This window comes from Canis lupus (assembly GCF_048164855.1).
Source record: "Canis lupus baileyi chromosome 16 unlocalized genomic scaffold, mCanLup2.hap1 SUPER_16_unloc_1, whole genome shotgun sequence".
In the NCBI taxonomy this organism is placed as follows: Eukaryota; Metazoa; Chordata; class Mammalia; order Carnivora; family Canidae; genus Canis; species Canis lupus.
The window spans coordinates 1,335,199-1,358,184 of record NW_027326424.1 but is presented as its reverse complement, the minus strand read 5'-3'; the positions used below and the strand labels follow the sequence as shown (position 1 = coordinate 1,358,184).

The following is a 22,986-nucleotide window of genomic DNA, read 5'->3' as shown; positions in this document are numbered from 1 at the left end:
TAGAACACTTCTGAAAGAAATTGAGGAAGACACAAAGAGATGGAAAAATATTCCATGCTCATGGATTGGCAGAATTAATATTGTGAAAATGTCAATGTTACCCAGGGCAATATACACGTTTAATGCAATCCCTATCAAAATACCATGGACTTTCTTCAGAGAGTTAGAACAAATTATTTTAAGATTTGTGTGGAATCAGAAAAGACCCCGAATAGCCCGGGGAATTTTAAAAAAGAAAACCATATCTGGGGGCATCACAATGCCAGATTTCAGGTTGTACTACAAAGCTGTGGTCATCAAGACAGTGTGGTACTGGCACAAAAACAGACACATAGATCAGTGGAACAGAATAGAGAATCCAGAAGTGGACCCTGAACTTTATGGGCAACTAATATTCGATAAAGGAGGAAAGACTATCCATTGGAAGAAAGACAGTCTCTTCAATAAATGGTGCTGGGAAAATTGGACATCCACATGCAGAAGAATGAAACTAGACCACTCTCTTGCACCATACACAAAGATAAACTCAAAATGGATGAAAGATCTAAATGTGAGACAAGATTCCATCAAAATCCTAGAGAAGAACACAGGCAACACCCTTTTTGAACTCGGCCATGGTAACTTCTTGCAAGATACATCCACGAAGGCAAAAGAAACAAAAGCAAAAATGAACTATTGGGACTTCATCAAGATAAGAAGCTTTTGCACAGCAAAGGATACAGTCAACAAAACTCAAAGACAACCTACAGAATGGGAGAAGATATTTGCAAATGACATATCAGACAAAGGGCTAGTTTCCAAGATCTATAAAGAACTTATTAAACTCAACACCAAAGAAACAAACAATCCAATCATGAAATGGGCAAAAGACATGAACAGAAATCTCACAGAGGAAGACATAGACATGGCCAACATGCATATGAGAAAATGCTCTGCATCACTTGCCATCAGGGAAATACAAATCAAAACTACAATGAGATACCACCTCACACCAGTGAGAATGGGGAAAATTAACAAGGCAGGAAACAACAAATGTTGGAGAGGATGCGGAGAAAAGGGAACCCTCTTACACTGTTGGTGGGAATGTGAACTGGTGCAGCCACTCTGGAAAACTGTGTGGAGGTTCTTCAAACAGTTAAAAATATACCTGCCCTACGACCCAGCAATTGCACTGTTGGGGATTTACCCCAAAGATACAAATGCAATGAAACGCCGGGACACCTGCACCCCGATGTTTATAGCAGCAATGGCCACGATAGCCAAACTGTGGAAGGAGCCTCGGTGTCCAACGAAAGATGAATGGATAAAGAAGATGTGGTTTATGTATACAATGGAATATTACTCAGCTATCAGAAATGACAAATACCCACCATTTGCTTCAACGTGGATGGAACTGGAGGGTATTATGCTGAGTGAAGTAAGTCAGTCGGAGAAGGACAAACATTATATGTTCTCATTCATTTGGGGAATATAAATAATAGTGAAAGGGAATATAAGGGAATGGAGAAGAAATGTGTGGGAAATATCAGAAAGGGAGACAGAACGTAAAGACTGCTAACTCTGGGAAACGAACTAGGGGTGGTAGAAGGGGAGGAGGGCGGGGGGTGGGAGTGAATGGGTGACGGGCACTGGGTGTTATTCTGTATGTTAGTAAATTGAACACCAATAAAAAATAAATTAAAAAAAAAAAAAAAAAGTAATGTTGATTGGCCCTGGTGTTAGAATGGATATGGAGGTGAGGGAGAAAGATATTTCAAGAGTGATCTCTGGCTTTCGAGTTTAGGGAAATGGATGGATAAAGAATTGTTCACTAAGATAATGAACACAAACATGATCCTTTAAAGAAAAAGACTACATGGAACTAACACTGGTTAACATATATAATCACAATACAAATGGCCAACAGACACGTTAAGAAATGCTCCACATCACTTTGCATCAGGGAAATACAGATCAAAACCGCAATGAGATACCATCTCACGCCAGTCAATATGGCTAAAATTAACAAGTCAGGAAATGACAGATGTTGGCAAGGATGTAGAGAAAGGGGAATCCTTTACACTGTTGGTGGGAGTGCAAGTTAGTACAACCACTCTGGGAAACAGTATGGAGGTTCCTCAAAAACTTGAAAATAGAATGACCCTAAGACTCAGCAATTGCACTACTAGGTATTTACCCCAAAGATACAAATGCAGTGATCTGTAGGGGCACCTACACCCCAATGTTAATAGAAGCAATATCGACAATAGCTAGACTATGGAAAGAGCCCAGATGTCCTTTGACAGATGAATGGATAAAAAAGATGTGGTCTATACATATATACAATGGAATATTAGTCAGCGATCAGAAAGGATGAATACTTACCATTTACATCAATGTAAATAGAACTGAAGGATATTATGCTGAGTGAAATAAGTCAACCAGAGAAAGACAATTATCATATGGTTTCACTCATATGTAGAATAGAAGAAACAGCACAGAGGATCATCGAAGAGGGGAGGGAAAATTGAATGGCAAGTCATCAGAGAGGGAGAAAAACCACGAGACACTCTTAACTATAGGAAACAAACTGAGGGTCGCTGGAGGGGAGGTGGGTGGCAGGATGGGTAACTGGGTAATGGGTATTATGGAGGGCAAGTGATGTGATGAGTACTCGGTGTAATACACAACTGATAAGTTATTGAACACTACATCTGAAACTAATGGTGTACTATATGTTGGCTAATTGAATTTAAATAAAAAAATACAATTACACAGTGAAATATTCTTTAACCATTCTATGCAGCAACAATTCACGGAATACCTACTATATCCTGTTAACTGTACTGAGAGTATAAGTCTGACAGAGAGACAAAAAGGACAATGAAAATATAATTCTATAATTACTATGGACAACAAAAATATAATTTTGTAATTACTATAATTACTATGATGAAAACCATAAGAAAGCACAGGTACAAAGCATATTGAAATCTGTTTGGAGATGAACAGAATTTTGCCACACCCTAGAGGAGAGCAGAAGGAAATCCAAGCACAACGTCATGTTCATGTGGATGACAGTAACATTTTAGAGCAACTTGAAGGAATCTGCATATGTTGGAGGAATTAATGAAGTGGAAGCTGCCAGGGATGAGAAAGATCGTATCCTTCTATAGCATAAAAAGAATTTTACGGAAAAGTTGATGGAAGCTATTTGAGCCGAGAAGTAACCCTATTAGATTTGGATAAAAGATTACTCTAGTCCCAAGAGAAAAAAAGCCAGTAAGGGTACTTTCGGTGTTCTCTGACACGGTTAGAATGTGAACAACGACAATGATACTGGGAATAGACCAGAGGATGAAGATGTTATTTAGGGGGTTAGGATTGGAAGGATTGGATGATTACTTGAATGTTGTGAGGAATCAAGGGTGACTCCTATGTTTCTGACTTGGGCAACCATGTTAATAGGTATGATGTTTACTAATATTGGGACTACAGGGGTGACAAGTTTTGAGGAGATGCTGTGCTCTAGTTAGGAGAATTTTTGTTTATGTTTCTTTCAAGGACAACACACATGGAGGCTATATCTAGGTTTAGACCCAGGGATTAGGTCTGAATTACAGATACAGATTAAGAGTGGGTGTATGTGTAGACTGAGAAGTAAAAGAATTAAGACAGGCACAACAATAAGTGAAAGGAAAAGTGAGTAAGACAGAATGGACAAAGATAGGAAGAGAGAAAAACCAGGAAGAGAGAGAGAGAGAGAGAGACTATGACTATACCGTATTCTATATATATTCTCTAAATGTATAAACATTTTCTAAAATGTTACACTGGTTTATGTCTTTTACATACAAATTCAATTTATCTTTGTATGTGATGGTGTACTTTTAACAACGAATTCACGTTTATAGTGTTTGGATTTTATGGCACCGATAAAGTTTTAATATATAGTTAAAATGACTGCTCTATAAAATTTCCCCTTGTCTTGCAGTTTACGTGCCCTTGTATTCAGCTTAACATACCCCTCCCATAATTTCCTCTACATTTTCTGCTGTCTTTGCATCTGTTTCTCATGTATGTGGGCTGTTTTTTCTATCAAAAAAAAAAAAATCTCACCATTTCTAATTTTCATTTTACTCTCTTCCTCATCCTTTATACATATTTGTAAATGTATCATAAAATTTCCAAGGTCTAAGAAGACCCTGAATACTAACAGAATGAATTATATTAACAATAATAACCTAGATGTCACTACTTTTCAAGCACACCTCCTATGAGGACCTTTGCCCTTTGCCAAGTGCCTATGATACTGCATCTGGGCAGGATGTTACTGCTTGTCCAGCATTTTAACCCCTTCTCTCTGTTTAAGAAGTCCATCATTGTGTGAATATTGTGAGAATAAAGATCCTGTTTCCCATTCCAGTGATATGGAAAAAAGCCCATCACTCTGAGCCCGGGTAGCTAGAGTACAGACATGTGACCCAATCTCAATCAGACACCCTTGCTGAAGACTTTGAATCTGGACAGATTAACCTAAAGAAGCAGAGAGAGTTGAAAATGTTTTCCAGCATCCAACAGCATAAGTCCAGTGGTTGGGCCCCACTTCCAGGGCTGACAGTGCCTGTATCTGTCAGAAGTCAGACACTTAACTGGGTTCTTCCTTTATAGTAAACAATCTTTGCATGAAAACACCATCATATATTCCATCTCATCAGTAGTCAAACATACCCCTGATGATAAGTAACGTTCAGCAGTTTTTCACATAACTGTTAGCCATTTGCAGATTATCTTTGAAGAAATGTTTTAAGTCCATAGACCATTTTTTAATTGGGCTATTAGGCATTATCTATTTATTTATTCATTTGAGTTGTAGGAGTTCCTTATATATTTTGGAGATTAATCTTTTTTACCCATTTCCAGTAGTGATTTATTGATTACTATGCGGCAGACACTGTGGGTTCTAGTGCTATAACTATAAATAATAAACTCTCTTAAGATAGTTAAATAATAATTTAAATCTTTAATAGACTTATAGTCCAGTTGAAAAGACTTATAAGCAAATGATTACAATAGAATTTGATTAAGTTAATAAAATTGTGTTCTCTTTCTCCGGTTTCCTGTCTTCCAGAAAGACTTACTGCTCATTACATATTTTATTTTATTTTATTTATTTATTTATTTATTTATTTATTTATTTATTTATTTTTATTTATGATAGTCACAGAGAGAGAGAGAGGCACAGAGACACAGGCAGAGGGAGAAGCAGGCTCCATGCACCGGGAGCCCGATGTGGGATTCGATCCCGGGTCTCCAGGATCGCGCCCTGGGCCAAAGGCAGGCGCCAAACCGCTGCGCCACCCAGGGATCCCGTCATTACATATTTTAATGTTTTTTCCTTTTTATCTTTTGACTCCCTTCTCCCATTCTAACCCCACTCCACCTCTCGCAAACACCAATCGGTACTCTATGAGCCTCTTTATTTTTGTTTTAGATTCCATATATCAGAGACACAAACATACGGCGTTTGTCCTTCTCTTACTTATCTCACTTAGTTTAGTGCCATTGAGGTTTACCCATACTGTTGCAAATGACAAGATTGAATTCTTTTTCTTATAGCTGAATACTATTCTATTGAATATATAGTTGGCCCTTGAACAACATGAATTTGACTGCACAGGCCCACTTATATGTGGATGTTTTTCAAGAAATATATTGGAACAATTTTTGGAGGTTGTAGTAATTTGAAAAAACTCTCAGATAAACTGTGTCACTAGAAATATCCAAAAAATTAAGAAATAATTAACTCTGTATAGTTACTGGAGAAACTGTGTATCAGTTTATCATCACAGGTGCTTTTTATAAAATGTAACAATGTTTCCAATACCCTATTATGAATATGATTGTGATACTGTATGCCATAAAAATTTTATGATTCATTCATTAGTGTATAGACTAGGCTACTGTGAAGGAATCTTATCAATTACACTAGGCTACCATAAAGCAATCATATTGCTGCCTCTTTGTTATCAATGTATGAAGCATTTTACCTGGAAATGAATAGGATTTTTTTCACATTATCGTTCTATTTTTTATATCTAGTGTTAGTAATACAAAATGTTTTGTTTTATATAAGACAATATCGATATAGGTACTGACAATTTGTCTTATAAACAGATGACATAAATTCATGGTATTGATAAATATAGTATAGTACTGTGAATGTTTTTCCTCTTCCTTATGACTTTTTTTCTTTTCAGATTTTATTTTATTTTTTAAATTTCATTTATTTATTCATGAGAGATACAGAGAGAAAGAGAGGCAGAGACACAGGCAGAGGGAGAAGCGGGCTCCATGCAGGGAGCCCAACGTGGGACTTGATCCCGGGTCTCCAGGACCACAACCTGGGCTGAAGCTGGTGCTAAACCGCTGAGCCACCCATTTTATTAACCGCTGCCCTATTTTATTTTTAAAGAGAGATTATTAATTAATCTGAGAGAGAGAGCACAAGAAAGGGGAGGGGCAGAGGGAGAGGTACAAAGCAGACTCCTTTCTGAGGAGGGAGCCCAACACGGGGCTCCACCTCAGGACCTTGGGATCATGACCTGAGGATAAGATAGATGCTTAACTGACTGAATCACCCAGGTGCCTCTAATATTTATTTTTTGTAATCTCTACACCCAAAGTGGAACTCAAACCTATAACCCCTAGATCAAGAAACCAATACTCCACCAACTGAGCCAGCCAGGTGAATTCCTATCAAATTCTTAAGGAAATTTTTTGCAAAAATAGGAATTTCCAAAATTCACATGGAATCTCAGGGACCTCAAGAAGCCAAAATTATTTTGAAAAAGAAGAAAGTTGGAGGACTCCTACTTCCTGACTGCAAAGTTACAGTAACCAATATAATGGGGGTGGGATATGAAGACAGACATAGAGATCAATGGAATAGAACTGGCACCCCAGACACAAACCTTGACATATGTGGCCAGATGATTTTCAATAAGGTTGTCATGACCATTCAATGGAGAAAAAAAAATGTATTGAACAAATGGTGTTGGGAACAGTGGCTATCCATGCAAATGAATGAAGTTGGACCTGACCTTACACCATGTACAGAAATTAAAAGACCAAACATCCAAACATAAAAGTCCAAACTGTAAAAGGTTTAGAAGAAAATGCAAAAGAAAAACTCACTGAAAAGAGATTCCCCAGTGATTTCTTAGATATGACACCCAAAGCAAAGACGACAAAATAAAAAAATAGATGAATTGGATTGCATCAACATGGAAAACTTCTGAGCATCAAAAGACACAATCCAGAGAGTCATAACACTAGTTACGGAATGAATAGAATACAGGGATGAAATGTACAGCAAAGGAAATATACTCAATGGTATTTTAATGGGGTTGCATTGTGACAGATGGGAGCCGCATGGTGTAGAGTAGAGCATAACATATATGTTTGTTCAATCACTATGTTGTACACAGGAAACAAAAGTCACATTGTGTGTCAACTAAAGTTCACTAACAAAACAAAACAAAAAAGTGAGGGCAACACATGGATTAGATGGAAATATTTGCAAGTCATATCCGGTAAGAGGTTAATCTGCAGAATATATAAAGAGCTTCTGCAATTCAACAACAAATGACAATCACCCAGGGGACCCTTTTTTCTTCCCCATTTGCAAAACCCCCTTTTATGTGTGGGGCTTTCTGGGGCTGACAATTCCTCTCTTCATATTCCAGGCTGGACCCAAGGTGCCATGAGAAATCTGAGAGTTAAGGAGAGGAAGTGCCTGCAGACATGTAATCAGAGAGTTGATGGACAGATTTGGGATTTGCTTATGACAAGCACATGGGAAATAAGTTTTCTAGGCTCTTTTCTGAAAGGCGGACAGACCTTTGCCCTGGTGTTCAGTGTAGATGCTCCAGGGATGCTCTTATAAAAGACTGTGATAGTTTTGACTGTGGTCTTATTGAGGTGGGTGCCATTGTTCTAGATGGGGCAGGTATAGGATCCACTATCATTCTCAGTGATGTTGGGGATAAAGAGCTCCTGTATGGATGGCTGGGGTCTCCCACTGATGAGCCAAGAATACTGTGCAGGTGGCTTGGAGGCTGCGTGTCAGGAGAGACAGAGGTTTGCCCCTGGACAGTAATAGGAGTCCTTATGACTTTCTTAAGAGCCTTTTATTCTCTCCAGAACACTTGATTATAAAAATGAAGTTCATAGTACATTTAACATATGAAATATGTATTATCCAACTGTGTTATCAGTAAGGCTTGTGGTTAACAGTAGGCTATTAGTAGTTAAATATTTGAGGAGTCAAATGTTATATGTGAATTTCAACTGCATGGGGAGGTTAGCATCCCACACCCCCACATCATTCAAGGGTTAACTGTATATATTACAGTTTCATTACCTCAGAGGTAATGGGGGTTAATTTCCCTTCATCAGTCCACTTTGGTTGGGGTGGAGTCATAGCATAACCTTTTTTTTAAAGATTTATTTATTTATTTATTTATTTATTTATTTATTTATTTATGATAGACATAGAGAGAGAGAGAGGCAGAGACACAGGCAGAGGGAGAAGCAGGCTCCACGCAGGGAGCCCGATGCGGGACTCGATCCCAGGACTCCAGGATCGTGCCCTGGGCTGAAGGCAGGCGCGAAACCTCTGAGCCACCCAGGGATCCCCATAACTTTCTTTTCACAAACCTTTTCTCCCCCTTTCACACCCTCCTACTCTTCCATGCCAGCTTCTTGACACTTACTGGGTTTGGGATGCAGTTACTTTACTTTCCTGAGCTTCCTTCAGTGTCTTCATCTACATAATTGGAAACAATAATGATATGACATCTACTTTATAGGTTTTTGTGAAGATTAAATGATTATATATCTCTATCTCTATCTCTATATCTATATATATCTTTGAATAGAGCCTATTATATAGTAAAGGTTTCTTATTGCTACTTTCATTATCATTACTACTGTCATTAATTTCTATCGTATCCTACCATCTCTCTTGAAATTTCCAATTTAATATTCTTTAATTCCTGGTATGACTATGTTGATATACATAATAAAATACTTTTTTGTGTATGGTTAAAGGGATGTTAAGCACTTATTGTTATGCAAAGAGAAATTTAAGAAATTGTTTTTTAAATCATAGTAGGTATAATACTGGACTTGAGGGCATAATCACTTTTTGCCTTTTTTACCTCCCGTAGTCTCTCTTTGCTGGTTTACTTTGAGGTAGAGGTGATGTGGCCAGGCTTCTAGAGGCTGAGTCCTAGTGGTTACTCAGTAGAGCTGGCTATGTGGACACAATACCAGTACTACACATTGTAGGCTGCAAGAACTCTTAAAGGCCATCTAGCTCAATCACTTGACTTTCATGGTATACAATGGAGGCATGGAGGGTTGAATGTTAATGCTGTTTCAAACATGTACTCCAAAACACTGGCTCTGGGGAGATATTAATAGAGTTCCATGACAATTAGTTCCACAGTCTAGCAAATTTGAAAAATGCCAGAAATACAAATTTATACAAGTTTCTTCATTGCAAGACTTCTCAAAACTTTAAAATACAAATTTGTAATATAAATCTTTCAAGAAGAATATGGTAGGTAGTATTCTCTATTTTTCAAGACCTCACAATGTTCCTTCTTCTTTGAGGTTGGTGGTGGAATTTCAATCTCCTGTGTTCTTCTAAGTATCCATTAGTTAACACTGGTTTAGAATGATGGGATATTATGGTCAGAAGGATCTTGAAAGTCACAGAGGCACAACTAGGAGAGCAGAGACTTGGAGCCAACCATCCAGTTAACGAAAAATAGGGCAACATTGACCTTGCACCAATTGAAACTTTTCCAATGGAAAAATGTTATTCCAAGCACAAACTGTCAAAAAATGTTGGAAGCAACTTCAAATTTGCCACTTACTACCTGACAGACCTCCTACAAGTTACTAAACATCTTTGAGCTTCAGATTCCTCCTCTGTAAAAAGGATTAAAAGAATACTCTCAGCAAAGAAAATTATAGTGAAATTATAGAAAATCACTGTGAAAATTATAGTGTGTGCAAAGCATGGTGCCCAGTGTTCAGGGTTCTCCAGAAAAACAAAACTAATAGGATAGTCAGGTCTGAGAGTCAGGAGCGCCCAAGGGTAGTAGAACATCAATGTCCCAGCTCAGCAGGGCAGACAGCATGCTCAATCATCCTCAATCTTTTTGTTCTACTTAGGCTTTCAACAAACTGGATGATGCCCACACACTTTTGAGAGAGCCATCCGTTTGACTTTGTTCAAAAATTCAAATGCTCATCTCTTCCAGAAACACCCTCGAACATCCCAGAGACAACATTTAACCAGATATTTGGGCAACCTGTGGCCCCATGTTGACACATAAAATTAACCATTACATCTAGTGTTGTATTTGATGTTTTGATGTTGTAGTTATTCCAGGCCAAATATTTATCCATGTGTATATCCCCTTTAGAACAGCACTGCCAAGAGAGCTCTTAGCCCATGTTTGGCAATTCCAGCAACTATTTACCAATGCATTCTAATAATAGATTATTATTTCATTAGCCCTGGCTATTAGAAAACATTTCTTTATATCAAGCCACAGTCTTCATCTCTTTATCTATTATTTGTCTAGTTCCACTCCTTAAAGGTCACTCAGACCAAGTCTCATTTCTCTATCATATGTAACTCATCAGTCGTTTAAATACAGTGCTCATGTTCTCCTACAGCCTTCTTAGTAAAGGTCGAAAACCAAGTTATGGCAAATACAAGGCTAGCATTTGCACTTTTAATTCCTGAGTCTCAACTATATACTTGGACAAATAACTCTGCTTTCCTTGGATCCCTACCAATGCTTTGGTCATCTGGAACACTGACAATTCTTTGCTGGCTATCTTCTGCATTTTAACATAGTTTTAGAACTTTTTTTTTTTTTTTTTTTTTTTTGCTACAAATGAGGATAGATTGGGTTTTTAAAAAAATTTATTTAAATTCAATTTAGTTAACATATACTATATTATTAGTATCAGGAGTAGAATTCCATGATTCATTGGTTGCATATAACACCCAGTGTGCATTACACCAAATGCCCTCTTAAAGCTCATCACCCAATTACCATATCCCCTCACCCACCTCCTCTCCAGAAACCCTCTGTTTGTTTCCTAGAGTTAAGAGTCTAGTCATTTGTATGTCTTCTTCAGTGAAGTCTGTTCATGTCTTCTGCCCATTTCTTGACTGGATTTTTTTTTCATTTTTGGGGTGTTGGGTTTGGTAAGTTCTTTATAGACTTTGGATACTAGCCCTTTATCTAACATATTATTTGTGAATATCTTCTTCCATTCCATAGGCTGACTTTCAGTTTTGTTGATTACTTCCTTTACTGTTCAAAAGTTTTTTTATCCCGATGAAGTCCCAATAGTTCATTTTTGCTTTTGTTTCCCACAGACTCTATTTCAATGTTATTTGTCAGAAAATGTGATAGACATGATGGTATGGTTCGGTTGACACCAAAGAGATCAGAACTTTCTAGAATACACAAGTGCAGCTTAGGATGCAAACAACTCCATCAGACAATCAACCTGCTCTGAGGATTGGAGCAATGTAGCACTCTGAAAACTGCAGTATTGTAGCACCATTTAATTCCTTCAAGCATAGTACCAATTCTTGTACTTGAAAGTGGATTGCTAACACACACACACACACAAAAATTCAAATGACTGTTCTACAACTGGAAATCCCTGTGCCCCTTGGCAAGGCCTGTCAAAGTCCATTCTCTCTCTAACAACTCGGCTGTCCGCTCCCCCAGCATCTTCCCTTTCTTGCCCCCTTTCTAGCTTTTCAACATGCTGTCTCAAAATTTTCATGCTCATATTTAATGCATTTTGTTACCTTTGACAAAACCTTGATCAATATTTTGTTATTTTGAGGCAGCTGTGATCTACTTTCATTCACTCTTGGGAATGCATCTTTACTCTCCTATGTGATTTCTATTTTTACTCTTGTTTCTGAAAAATAAGATGCCATGAGAATGCATTTTTTTCATTAATAGGGGAATTAGGTAAAATTTAAATGAACATGAAAAGCAAAAACACTTTTCAAATAATTGGAAACCCATGTTTGAAGAATATAAATAATTCTACTAAATAGTATTTCTGAATCTAATTGTATAATAGGATCCTACCAAAGAGTCTACCAAGGAACAAGTGTGGTCTCAAATTGTACATAATAGAATTAAATCAATGATCATTGTAAGGATACCCAGAATAGAAAATAATAAGCAATAAGAATACAAAAATGCGGTTAATCAAAATAAGAATGATTTATAGAGGATGGTTTGAAAATGAAGTAAAATTTCAAACTGGGGAAAAATGGGCAGCCCGGGTGGCTCAGCAGTTTAGCACTGCCTTCGGCCCAGGGTGTGATCCTGGAGACCCAGGATCGAGTTCCACCTTGGGCTCCCTGCCTGGAGGCCTGCTTTTCCCTCTGCCTGTGTCTCTCATGAATAAATAAAATATTTTTAAAAATTAGAGAAAAAGAAAAAAGAAAAAATGAAAATAATGTCATGTCTTTCTGTATTATTAATATTTTCATATACTCAGAGACACTTAACTTCCCTCCCCCAACAACCTCCTAATTACTACTAAGAAGGCCTGCCTAGATGAAAGGATAAGGATTTGAAGATTAAAAACAATAAAGAAGAAAATTCTATATATCTTCATCTTCATATATACAATTTAATTAATTAAATGACAAAAAAATGAGGTAAAATGCTAATTAAAATTATTAGTTTCATTTGGGCAAATATTAAGTAGTAAGACCCATTTGACCAGAGGGCAGCTTTCAGTATTCACTGGGCTACTGAATTACATAGAAAAAATGGTGAATCAGGGTAAATTATATCAGTGTTTAGGCATATACCATGTCAAACAACACAACTTATTTTGAACAAAACACTCATATTTATGCTCATTTCTAGAGCAGTGTTGTTTCTTATAGAGGACAGAGAAATCATTTTAGTTAAATTTCTCCTGTTTTCAACAACAAGCCATTGTCTTGTGGGAATATTTGTGAATATCGTCTCCATTACTCACATTATTGTTACTTATAGCTTACTAGCTTTTAAAAAGAAGTAATAAAGGGCATCTGGGTAGCTTAGTCAGTTAACTATCTGCCTGAAGCTCAGGTCATGACCCAAGGGTCCTCGGATCGAGCCCTGAATCAGGGTCCCTGCTCAGTGAGGAGTCTGCTTCTCCTTCTGCTCTTCTCTCTGCTCATGCTCTCTCTTGCTCACTTCTCTCTCTCAAATAAATACATAAAATCTTTTTCAATAAAGTGCTGAAATGTAAGAAATAACACCAAGTGAAGTATAAAATGTAGCATATTCCCACCAGGGAAGATTTTTAGAATATAAAGTAGGAATATAAGATACCAATTTTCAGGAGAAAGCAAAGGATATACAAAGCAAGAATAAAGAAAGTGAATAATTAGTGAGCTTTTGGTAGAAACCAAATACTTGAATGATAAGTACAAAAAAATCTAAGTTTTATATATATATGTCATTGCCTTGGTTTGTTTTCATGAGAAGTTGACAGTGTTATATATACTTACCTGCGAAGCAAAACATTAATCAGAAGTTAAAACTGTCGTACACTGGGAAACTTTCTTGCTCCAAGGTATTATCACATTTTTCCTTTACATTTATAGTCTTTCCCTTGCACTAACCGTCATTTTAGTATTCTTCTTGTTTGCTGTTTTCATTTCTTTAGCTCTTGTCATATTTTCATTATCTCACAGTTCAAATTTTTTTCATTTATATATTTTTAAAGTTTATAATATATATATATATAAACATATATATATATATACACACACACATATATATATCACATCTTTATCCATTCATCAGTTGATGGGCACTTGGGTTGTTTCCATAATTTGGCTATTGTAGCTAATGCTACTATAAACATCGAGGTGCCTATATAAGTCATAAGAAAGAATGAAATCTTGCCATTTTCAATAACATGAATGGAGCTAGAGTATTATGCTAAAGGAAATAGGTCAGAGAAAGACAAATACCATTTTATTTCACTCATATGTGGAATTTAAGAAACAAAACAAATGAACAAAGAGGGGGAAGAGAGAGAGGAAAACCAAGAAATAGACACTTAACTGTAGAGAAAAAACTGATAGTTTACTAGAGGGGAGGTGGGTAGAGGGGGGATGGGTTAAATAGGTTAAAGACTGCACTTGCTGTGATGAGCACTAGTAGATGGTATGGAAGTGGTGAATCAGGGATCCCTGGGTGGCGCAGCGGTTTAATGCCTGCCTTTGGCCCAGGGCGTGATCCTGGAGACCCGGGATCGAATCCCACATCGGGCTCCCGGTACATGGAGCCTGCTTCTCCCTCTGCCTATGTCTCTGCCTCTCTCTCTCTCTCTCTCTCTCTCTCTCTGTGACTATCATAAATTAAAAAAAAAAAAAAAAAAAGGAAGTGGTGAATCACTATATTGTACACCTGAAACTAATAGTACACTGTAAGCTAACTGGAATTTAAATAAAAACTTTAAAAAGTAAATATATAAATAAAGAAAAAAATCTGAACTGTAAGATAATGAAAATATGACAGGAGCTAAAGAAATGAAAACAACAAACAAGAAGAGTACTAAAATGAAGGTTAGTGCAAGGGAAAGACTATGAATATAAAGGAAAAATGTGGTAATACAATGGAGCAAGATAGTTTCCCAGTGTACAAGAGCTTTATTTTTATTTTTTTAAAAGATTTCATTTATTTATTCATGAGAGACAGAGAGAGAGAGGCAGAGACACAGGCAGAGGGAGAAGTAGGCTCCATGCAGGGAGCCTGACATGGGACTCGATCCTGGGACTCCAGGATAACGCCCTGGGCTGAAGGTGGCGCTAAACCTCTGAGCCATCCGGGCTGCCCTGTACAACTGCTTTAACTTCTGATTAATATGTTTAGCTTCTCAGATAAGTATATATAACACTCTGTCAACTATTCATGAAAACAAACCAAGGCAATGACATAGTATTTCCTTCCCAACTGGGGGCTTTGAGAAAGTAGCCTGTACCTATCACTCCTTCAGACGCTTGGGGGCCAGGTGATCATCTCAAAAAGTGAGAAAAAGTCAACATACTATTATGCTAAGATTTTTTTTAAATGAATGAATTTGTACATTTGCATTTTATTAATACATTAATTTTAAAATTTTGGTAATGCACCAATAGTTTTATAGATATATTTTAAGTCTAGCATATTCATTAGTTGCCTTGCAAATATACAATGTACAGGATTTCTGGCTTAAAAAAATGACAAACATTACCAAAGCCAAAGAATATGTAGTTTCTGATTTCATTATAACTGGAAACTATCTAGTCATTTTTCTTAAGTATATTCATATACACTTAGAATGTTTTGGGCATATAAGAACATCATGTGTTTGCATTTATAGACTGTTTATAAATTAATTATTGAGACAATTTAATCTGAGTTTTAATCTGAATACATATTATAATTTGTTTCTAGACAGAGAATAACTAAAATATTTCATCTCATTGGCATTTTCAGGGACTGTGGTATTCTGTTTAGGTGAATATTCTAGCCTTTTCCTTCAGAAGTTCAAAATTTAAAATTTTAATCACCTTTGAAAGAAATCTTTCTCAAATATTACTTTTCTGCATATGACTTAACCTTTTCTGGATAGCTCGGGTCATTATTAGGAAAATCAATAGCTGTTGCTGGGTGCAATACTCTGCTGTCCTCTGGAAGACTGAAGAGTGCCTCCCCTATAACAAATGACCCTAGAAGACTCTGTTTTTTTAATTTCTTCTGTACATTTTTGGTACTTTTCCCCTGTCTTCAATCACTGTCAGGCTGTCAGTGTGTTGGCCTCCAGGAGACTCCGTCCCCACTTCTCTCTTATGTAAATCATTCCATGGTCCCTCTTCTACTTTGCTGCTACATTTTACTGTAAATGAGGCTTATTAAATTGAGGGGGGACAGGGGAATATAGAGGAGAATAAAGTCACCAAACTTGCAAATACTATTTGAAAATGAGGGGTCCAAGGGACACCTGGGTGGCTGAGTTGGTTAAGCATCTGCCTCAGGTCATGATCTCAGGATCCTGGGATTGAGCCCTGTATCTGGCTCCCTGTTCAGCGGGAAGGCTGGCTGTTCTTTCTCTCTCACTCTTCCTCCTGCCCCAACTCTTGCTCATCCTTATGTTCTCGCTCTCTTTCTCAAATAAATAAAATCTGAACAAAAAGAAAGAAAATGAATGTTCCTGGATATCCTTGAAGGTAGAAATGATAGGACCACCCTGTAGCAACAAGTTACACTCCAAGTCACACTCACACTTGTTTCATCTCCAGGGAAACCAGATAGCTGCATCAGTAGAAATTTCTCTGGAAGTTTAATGGAGAATTCAGAGAATGGGGGTAGAAATTGGAAGCATTTAATCCTCTTGGAAATAATCCTGAGGGACCTGATTTGGGGAGATCTTTCCTTTGTTTCCTAAGGGAACACGTTCCCTTGAGAAACAGCACCCTTCAATATCAGGTCACAGTGCCAAAGGTCAGGTTTCTCTAGTCTAATGCGTGCTTGCTGCTGTAACATTCTTAAGTATGGAATGAAAGTAGGGGGTGAGGAGAAAGAAAACTCTTTGGGAAATTTTAAATCAAGTCATTTCCTTTTATTTCCCCATTATCATAAGGTTCGTTTCAGTTTGAGCTTCCTATACATTGTTTAAAACTTTTTATTAACTCCCAATGTTGTGTTCAGTATTTGGGTTATCATCAGAATTCCCATTGTGAATTTTTCAGATTTATCATTTTGTCTGTTAACTATTTAGTGAAAGAAATTAAATTTTCACATATCATAAGGAAATTTAAAGTCATCCTTATATAAAATGAAAGAGAAAGTTGAGGTGAGAGTAGAAATCCTATTAGTGGCATATAATTAATAATGGAATAAATTTTTATTTCCATTTCCTTTCCTTTAATTCTCTAAGAATAAAAGAATAAAGAAACTCATGCTCCTTTATAGTTTATTAAAAATAAATAAAATGTTAGCGAAATGCTACACATTCCAAACACCACATGTCCACGTTTATTAAAATGCCTTTACATTTCTTTACATTTCTTTATTGAGAGAACACACGTACTAGTTCCTTTGTTTTAAAATAACTTTCTGAAGTTGCATATTTTCTAATATATCCTAGGACCTTTCTATCTTTCCTTTTTCCTTTCTATTTTTTCCTTTCTATTTTTCTTTTCCAAACCAATGAGGTTTGGCCTCATTACTTCTATTCTCCAACTCTTCACTGAATTCTGTACTAGAGGTACAGAAATCAAGAAAGTCCTTGTAATATTTTTGGAAAAAAATAAACAGAACATGAATAAGAGGGATTATACGAGAACACAATTGCCATGAGTCCAAGAAGTATCTAGGTAAGTACAACCAATAGAACTTGGGTGGAGAGGGGTTTAATGGGAGACACAGTTTTGTTGACTAAGTCTACTAGGTTTTGATTTTGAGTAACTTGACACACCATGAATTACTGTATTGAAAAAAACCAGACTATGAAGAATGGCCATAACAAGGTAAGAACTATATTCTGGAGACAGTGTTATAGTTTGTAGGGTACTAAGAGAAAAACAGATATAGGAACTCAGAACATGGACTCACAAGGTTAATCATGAGATTTAAGACAAGAAAGAAATTATTATAATTATGAGACAAGGTTAATCTAGTACAAGATTCTGAGGTCAAATTGGTGCTGCAGCTCCATACTACTGACTTAGAACATTTTGAATTACGAAGTGGATGTGTCCTAGGGTCTCAAGCTAGGCTGAATTTCTATGTGGAGATTAAATGGTTTATATTGTTGAGTTTGAGGAAAGAATCTAGGCAAACATCCATTCATTCATTCGACTCATATTCACTCAGTGCTTTCTAGGTGCCAGAGACCACTATAATTTTAAGAATTAGCAACAATCCAAATAAATTAATCTGACCTCTTGAAGCTTACATTCAAGTGGTTAGATATGGATATGGATATGGATAACCAAATAGACAAGTAGACACAAACTATAATTTCAGTTATACAGTAACTATGATGAAGAAAGACAAATCAGAGGAAGGGGTTGGAGAATGCTGGCATGCGCAAATTTTGATAATATTGTCAGGTAAGAGTTTCCTGAAGACTTTTAAATGAATGTCTTAAAGTAAGAATGTGGAATATGTGGCTATTTGGAAGACAAGTAATCCTGGAAAATAAAATGATGAATTCAAGATCCCAGATGGACAGGAACAAGTTTGTCCTATTCAAAGAACAGAAAGGGAGTATCAGCATAGCTAATATAAAGAAACTGAGAGGGAGGCCAGCATAGCTAATATAAAGAAACTGAAGACAATATAAGATAAACTCTCCATTTTATTATAATTAATAATACCAATTTGTTTTCACAGGTCCTTTAAAACTCACATTTATAGGGTCTTTAGAATCAGCTTTCATGGAAACAGTCCCATGCAGACAAGATATTTTACCTAATTTTATCTGGCTGTTACAAACGAATACAACCTGTAGCAGATCAAAGAGAGCTGATTATTACATAAGGAAGGACAGATTGTTTCACCATATTAGATTGTAATCTAGTGTTATGAATGATTTTCTGTAATGGCCAGAATTTCTAAGGCCTCAACAAGGAAGAGCTTTCATAAGGTGTGAATCCTCTACAACATGATTGCTTTCTTTAAACAAAGGGCAGCAAGGTATTTTTTAGAACTGTTACTTCATAATTTTTAGTCAATGCACTGAGCATATCTATATACTCTGCAGTATGATCAATGGAGGCCTCAAAATTTCAGATACTGTTTTTTGTGCATGAATTAAATTTGGGGCTTATAAAAACAATTCATAGAATGATTCACATCTATTATAACTTTGCTGGAGATTGATAACAATGTTTTGAAATAAAATAGTTACTTAAGTAACTATTTTAAGTAAAATAAAAATGAGAGGACTATGGTGATTTCTATTTCTCCCGAGAGAAAGAACGGGTCAGACTCTTCTTCAGAGCAGGAGTATAGAAGATACAAGGAAAGAATGTCTCAGAAAGTCTTACTTTTTAGATTTGAAATTCAGATACAAAACTGACTTTTGTAGAGAAGGATGTTAGGTTATGATTTTCAAGTCATTGGTCTATGAAATAAAGTGTAGTCTCTGAAAAAAACTTTTGCACGAAGGGGGGACATTCAGACACCACTGGATATAACTGAGGCAAGTAAAACATGTCCTTTCAAAAGATCTGTATGTCTAATCTAACACTAATGGCAAGAGCCATTGATTATCACTATGTTGATGATAACATTTCAGAGAAACATATGTTCTAATTTAGGAGACCATGGTGGTCAATTTGATCAAAACTCTTGTGTGCCTCCTACAAAATGAGTCAATTTAAAGTAAGACAACTCAGAGGGTTTGAAAATATGCATCCAATCAAGAAAGGCAAATAGGTTCTGCTTCTTGAAGCAGTGGAAAGAAATACAAATAAAACTTTTAAAGTCATGCATTCTTTTTCTTCCCACTAAATGAGGGGCATTATATTTTTTCAGGCAAAGTATCAATTTGTTTCAGATAAAAACTTATAGGGGATATACACAGGAGTTAGAAAATCATTGTAATTAAAGATATGAGCTTGAAGGAAATTAATTAAACCTTGACTACCACAGTTTTGCAAACCTAGTCTTTACTTATTATTATTATCATTTTGGGTTGTGAGAAGGCTGAAAAAGTAAGTCCAATGCCCGTGAATACTGGCTTTACTTGAATGACATACTCCAAAAAGGCTGTTCCTGTTCCTTTTAACTACAACTGCACAAAAATTTATAGAGCTAACAGTAAACTGGCTAATGTTGTACTTTAAGTAATAACAAGCAAGTCATTTCATGTTCCTTGACTTTAGTCTTTAAGTTATCATTTATATGGTAGTATTAAATTAGTTAATTAATTGCTTGGTTTGTTTCTTTTAGTCTTTTTTTGGAGAAAGAAATACTTAGAAATAGGCATTTATATTATATATTTTGGAAAAGGCTGGGATTACAAAAGGTCCCAAACCAAAAAGATATTTTGTCATGTTTTAACACACAATAATACATCTACTTTTAGTGCCTTACACAAGAGCAAAACAGCCTGCAAAAATCATACACTCTCTGTCAATAGCTCTGAGTACAGACTGAATCACTTACAGGAAAAAGAAAAAAAAACTGGCATAATAAGATCCCAAAGGAGTGTAAAACTTCACTAATGTGTTTTCCTCTATTGGTCAAATAAACATTTAGTGAGCTTTATGTGTAAATGTTTAGTGTTCCTAAACTGAACACCCAGATACATGGCTTAGAATCTTCCACAGTAGGAATATTACCAAAAGAAAGAAAAAGGAACAAGTATTAAAATAAAAACATGTTGCTAACCTCCTATAAATGTGACAATAAGCAACTAATTGTCTTAGCCATAAAATGTGGCATATGTCTTAGCCTAAATTGCCACAGGAATGCAAAATAAAAGAAGAGATTTTAATAGTTTCGAGAACTCAAAAATATTAAGTTCTTTTTTTTTAAATTTTTATTTATTTATGATAGTCACAGAGAGAGAGAGAGGCACAGAGACACAGGCAGAGGGAGAAGCAGGCTCCATGCACCGGGAGCCCGACGTGGGATTCAATCCTGGGTCTCCAGGATCGCGCCCTGGGCCAAAGGCAGGCGCCAAACCGCTGCGCCACCCAGGGATCCCAAAAATATTATGTTCTTAAATAACTATAGTCCATTGGGCATCCACAAGTAAATGAAAGAGGAAGAAGAGGGTCAAACTGCTAACAAAACCAACTTATTTGCTGATAGTAGACCTGAGCTATTTTATAGACTAAGCAGCAATGTGTATATTATAGGTTTGGTTTTTAATATAACTCACTATTAATTATAGTACAGTAAAACTAGATTCATCTTTAAAGTTAATAACATATATATATAAATATAGATCACACATATAATAACTGTGAAATAGGAATAAAAGTAATGTTCTCTACCTATTTTAGTCACATTATTTTAAAATTTCATTATGCATACACAGATACATAATTTCATTAGACATAAACTGCATGCATGTAGATAACACTTATATGTATAAATGTGATCATATCAACATCTTATTTATCAGCATTTTTCAATGCTACCATTTCTCTTTTGCAGCTAATTCTACTGAGGTTCAAGGACACTAACTGGGTTATTTAGTATTTATACAGTGGGTAAGTAATAAAAGCCAGATTTGGTGCTGAGACAGATTCTGGCTCATGTTACAGTGTTCTTTCCACTGAAACATACTTCCCACATTCAAGCTTCTAGTGTCATTTGCTGTTCCTATTTGTCTCGGGTACACAAGGAGACTTGCTATTGTAGTAGACCTTTGAAGAGCATGCCCAGATCATATTTTCCTACTTCATCATTTTGCATGGGAAGCAAGTAAAGGCCAGTTAAGTGAAGAAACTGAAGAAAACCATAGAGAGATAGTGAGAGGACTGGAACTCAAGTCCTGTGCTCTTTGAGATGCTCCCCAGAGATGAGGATAAATTATTTGGAAGATCACAGCTTAGCCTCAGGACACCATCCTAAGCATGCTTCAGTGGATATTCAGTGGATCTATACATATCTCTTGGCATCTGAAGAGTAGAATTAATCCAGAAGTACATTTATTTATTTATTTATTTACTTGCAAATATGTTTCTGACAGGACCTAAGCTCTCAAAATAAAAACAGTAGCATATTGGTAACCTGGTGTCCTAATGCATATCAATCAAAGGAGAAAAACGTGATGCAACAAGGAATACATTTAGCAGTGCAGCTGTGCTTACCTTCATAAGTCCCACTTTCTAGGAGAGCACCACTTTTCTCCAATTCCATAAAATCTTCAACGGTGATGAAAATATAGTCCACTCCAGGGACCTCACCCTCCTTATGTGGCCTTGTGGTGCCTGAATAAGGACAATTTAAAAACAAAAGAAAGACTCTAAGTGATCTGTTGTTGAACTTTAGAAATACCACCATACTTCTGAATATTCAATAACACTTGTTTGTACATCCTGCGAGTTGGCAGTTTGCATTTGTCCTTCTGTTTGTTTGGAAACAGAAAATAGCAGGGGGTAAAGATTAAAGTAAATATACAGAGCATTTTTCTTCATCAAGCTTATAAAGAGTTCATTGCCATGGAATGTGGTTGCACAGATTTTTTTTTTTTCCGGTGAAAAATACAGACCATTGTGCCTTTTTGGAAGGGGCGTTTTGAATATTGGGCCAGGAGTCTGCTAGCTCAGGAATTTACATATCTCACTTCTATGAATAAACTTTCATTGTTCTGTAGATTGCCTTGCTATGACATAAAATACAAAGGAAAATAGAAATGTTAGCAGCATGTCAATTTATCTTTATATTTCCATGGTTTGCTCCTTTGTGAGGGTACTTTTGGTTGTCATTTGCACCGAAAAATAACTTGTATTTGATTTAAAGAAACACAAAATCTTTATTATTACTTAAAATTAATTAAATAACTGAAATTGGTGATTATTATAATTTAGTATTATAACGCTAGTAATAGTCCTTCCTTCCTGCTTGCCTGCCTGCCTTCCTTCCTTCCTTTATAATCACCGTTAGTTCTGACTGAACTGGGAAGTGACCTGTTCCTAGGGGTTACTTCATGGGTCCGCCACTCCTGTTTCCTATAGAGTGAATGGAGCTTCTGTGGCCAAGGTGACAGAAAAATCAACCCGTGACTCAGTGCAACCATCCTGGAGAACTCAAGCTTTCAGACCTCCTGTCCAGTTCATGAGGCAGGAACCAAAGTAGAGACATGTTAAAGGCTATAGGTTTGTTTTCTGGTGCATTTCCTTCCCTGAATATGTCTTATGTTCTT

At 36.4% G+C, this 22,986-nt stretch overlaps 1 protein-coding gene across 1 annotated transcript in view; it reads right to left on the bottom strand.

Moving 5' to 3' along the window:
* LOC140629522 (membrane-associated guanylate kinase, WW and PDZ domain-containing protein 2-like) overlaps window positions 1–22,279 on the bottom strand; it is a 125,604-nt gene extending 103,325 nt beyond the window's left edge. Inside the window, exon 1 of the mRNA XM_072819048.1 lies at window positions 21,932–22,279. Coding sequence (XP_072675149.1) covers window positions 21,932–22,124 — 193 coding nt within the window. The 5' untranslated portion in view covers window positions 22,125–22,279. The remainder of the gene's footprint in view (window positions 1–21,931) is intronic.
* Window positions 22,280–22,986: the final 707 nt, after the last annotated feature.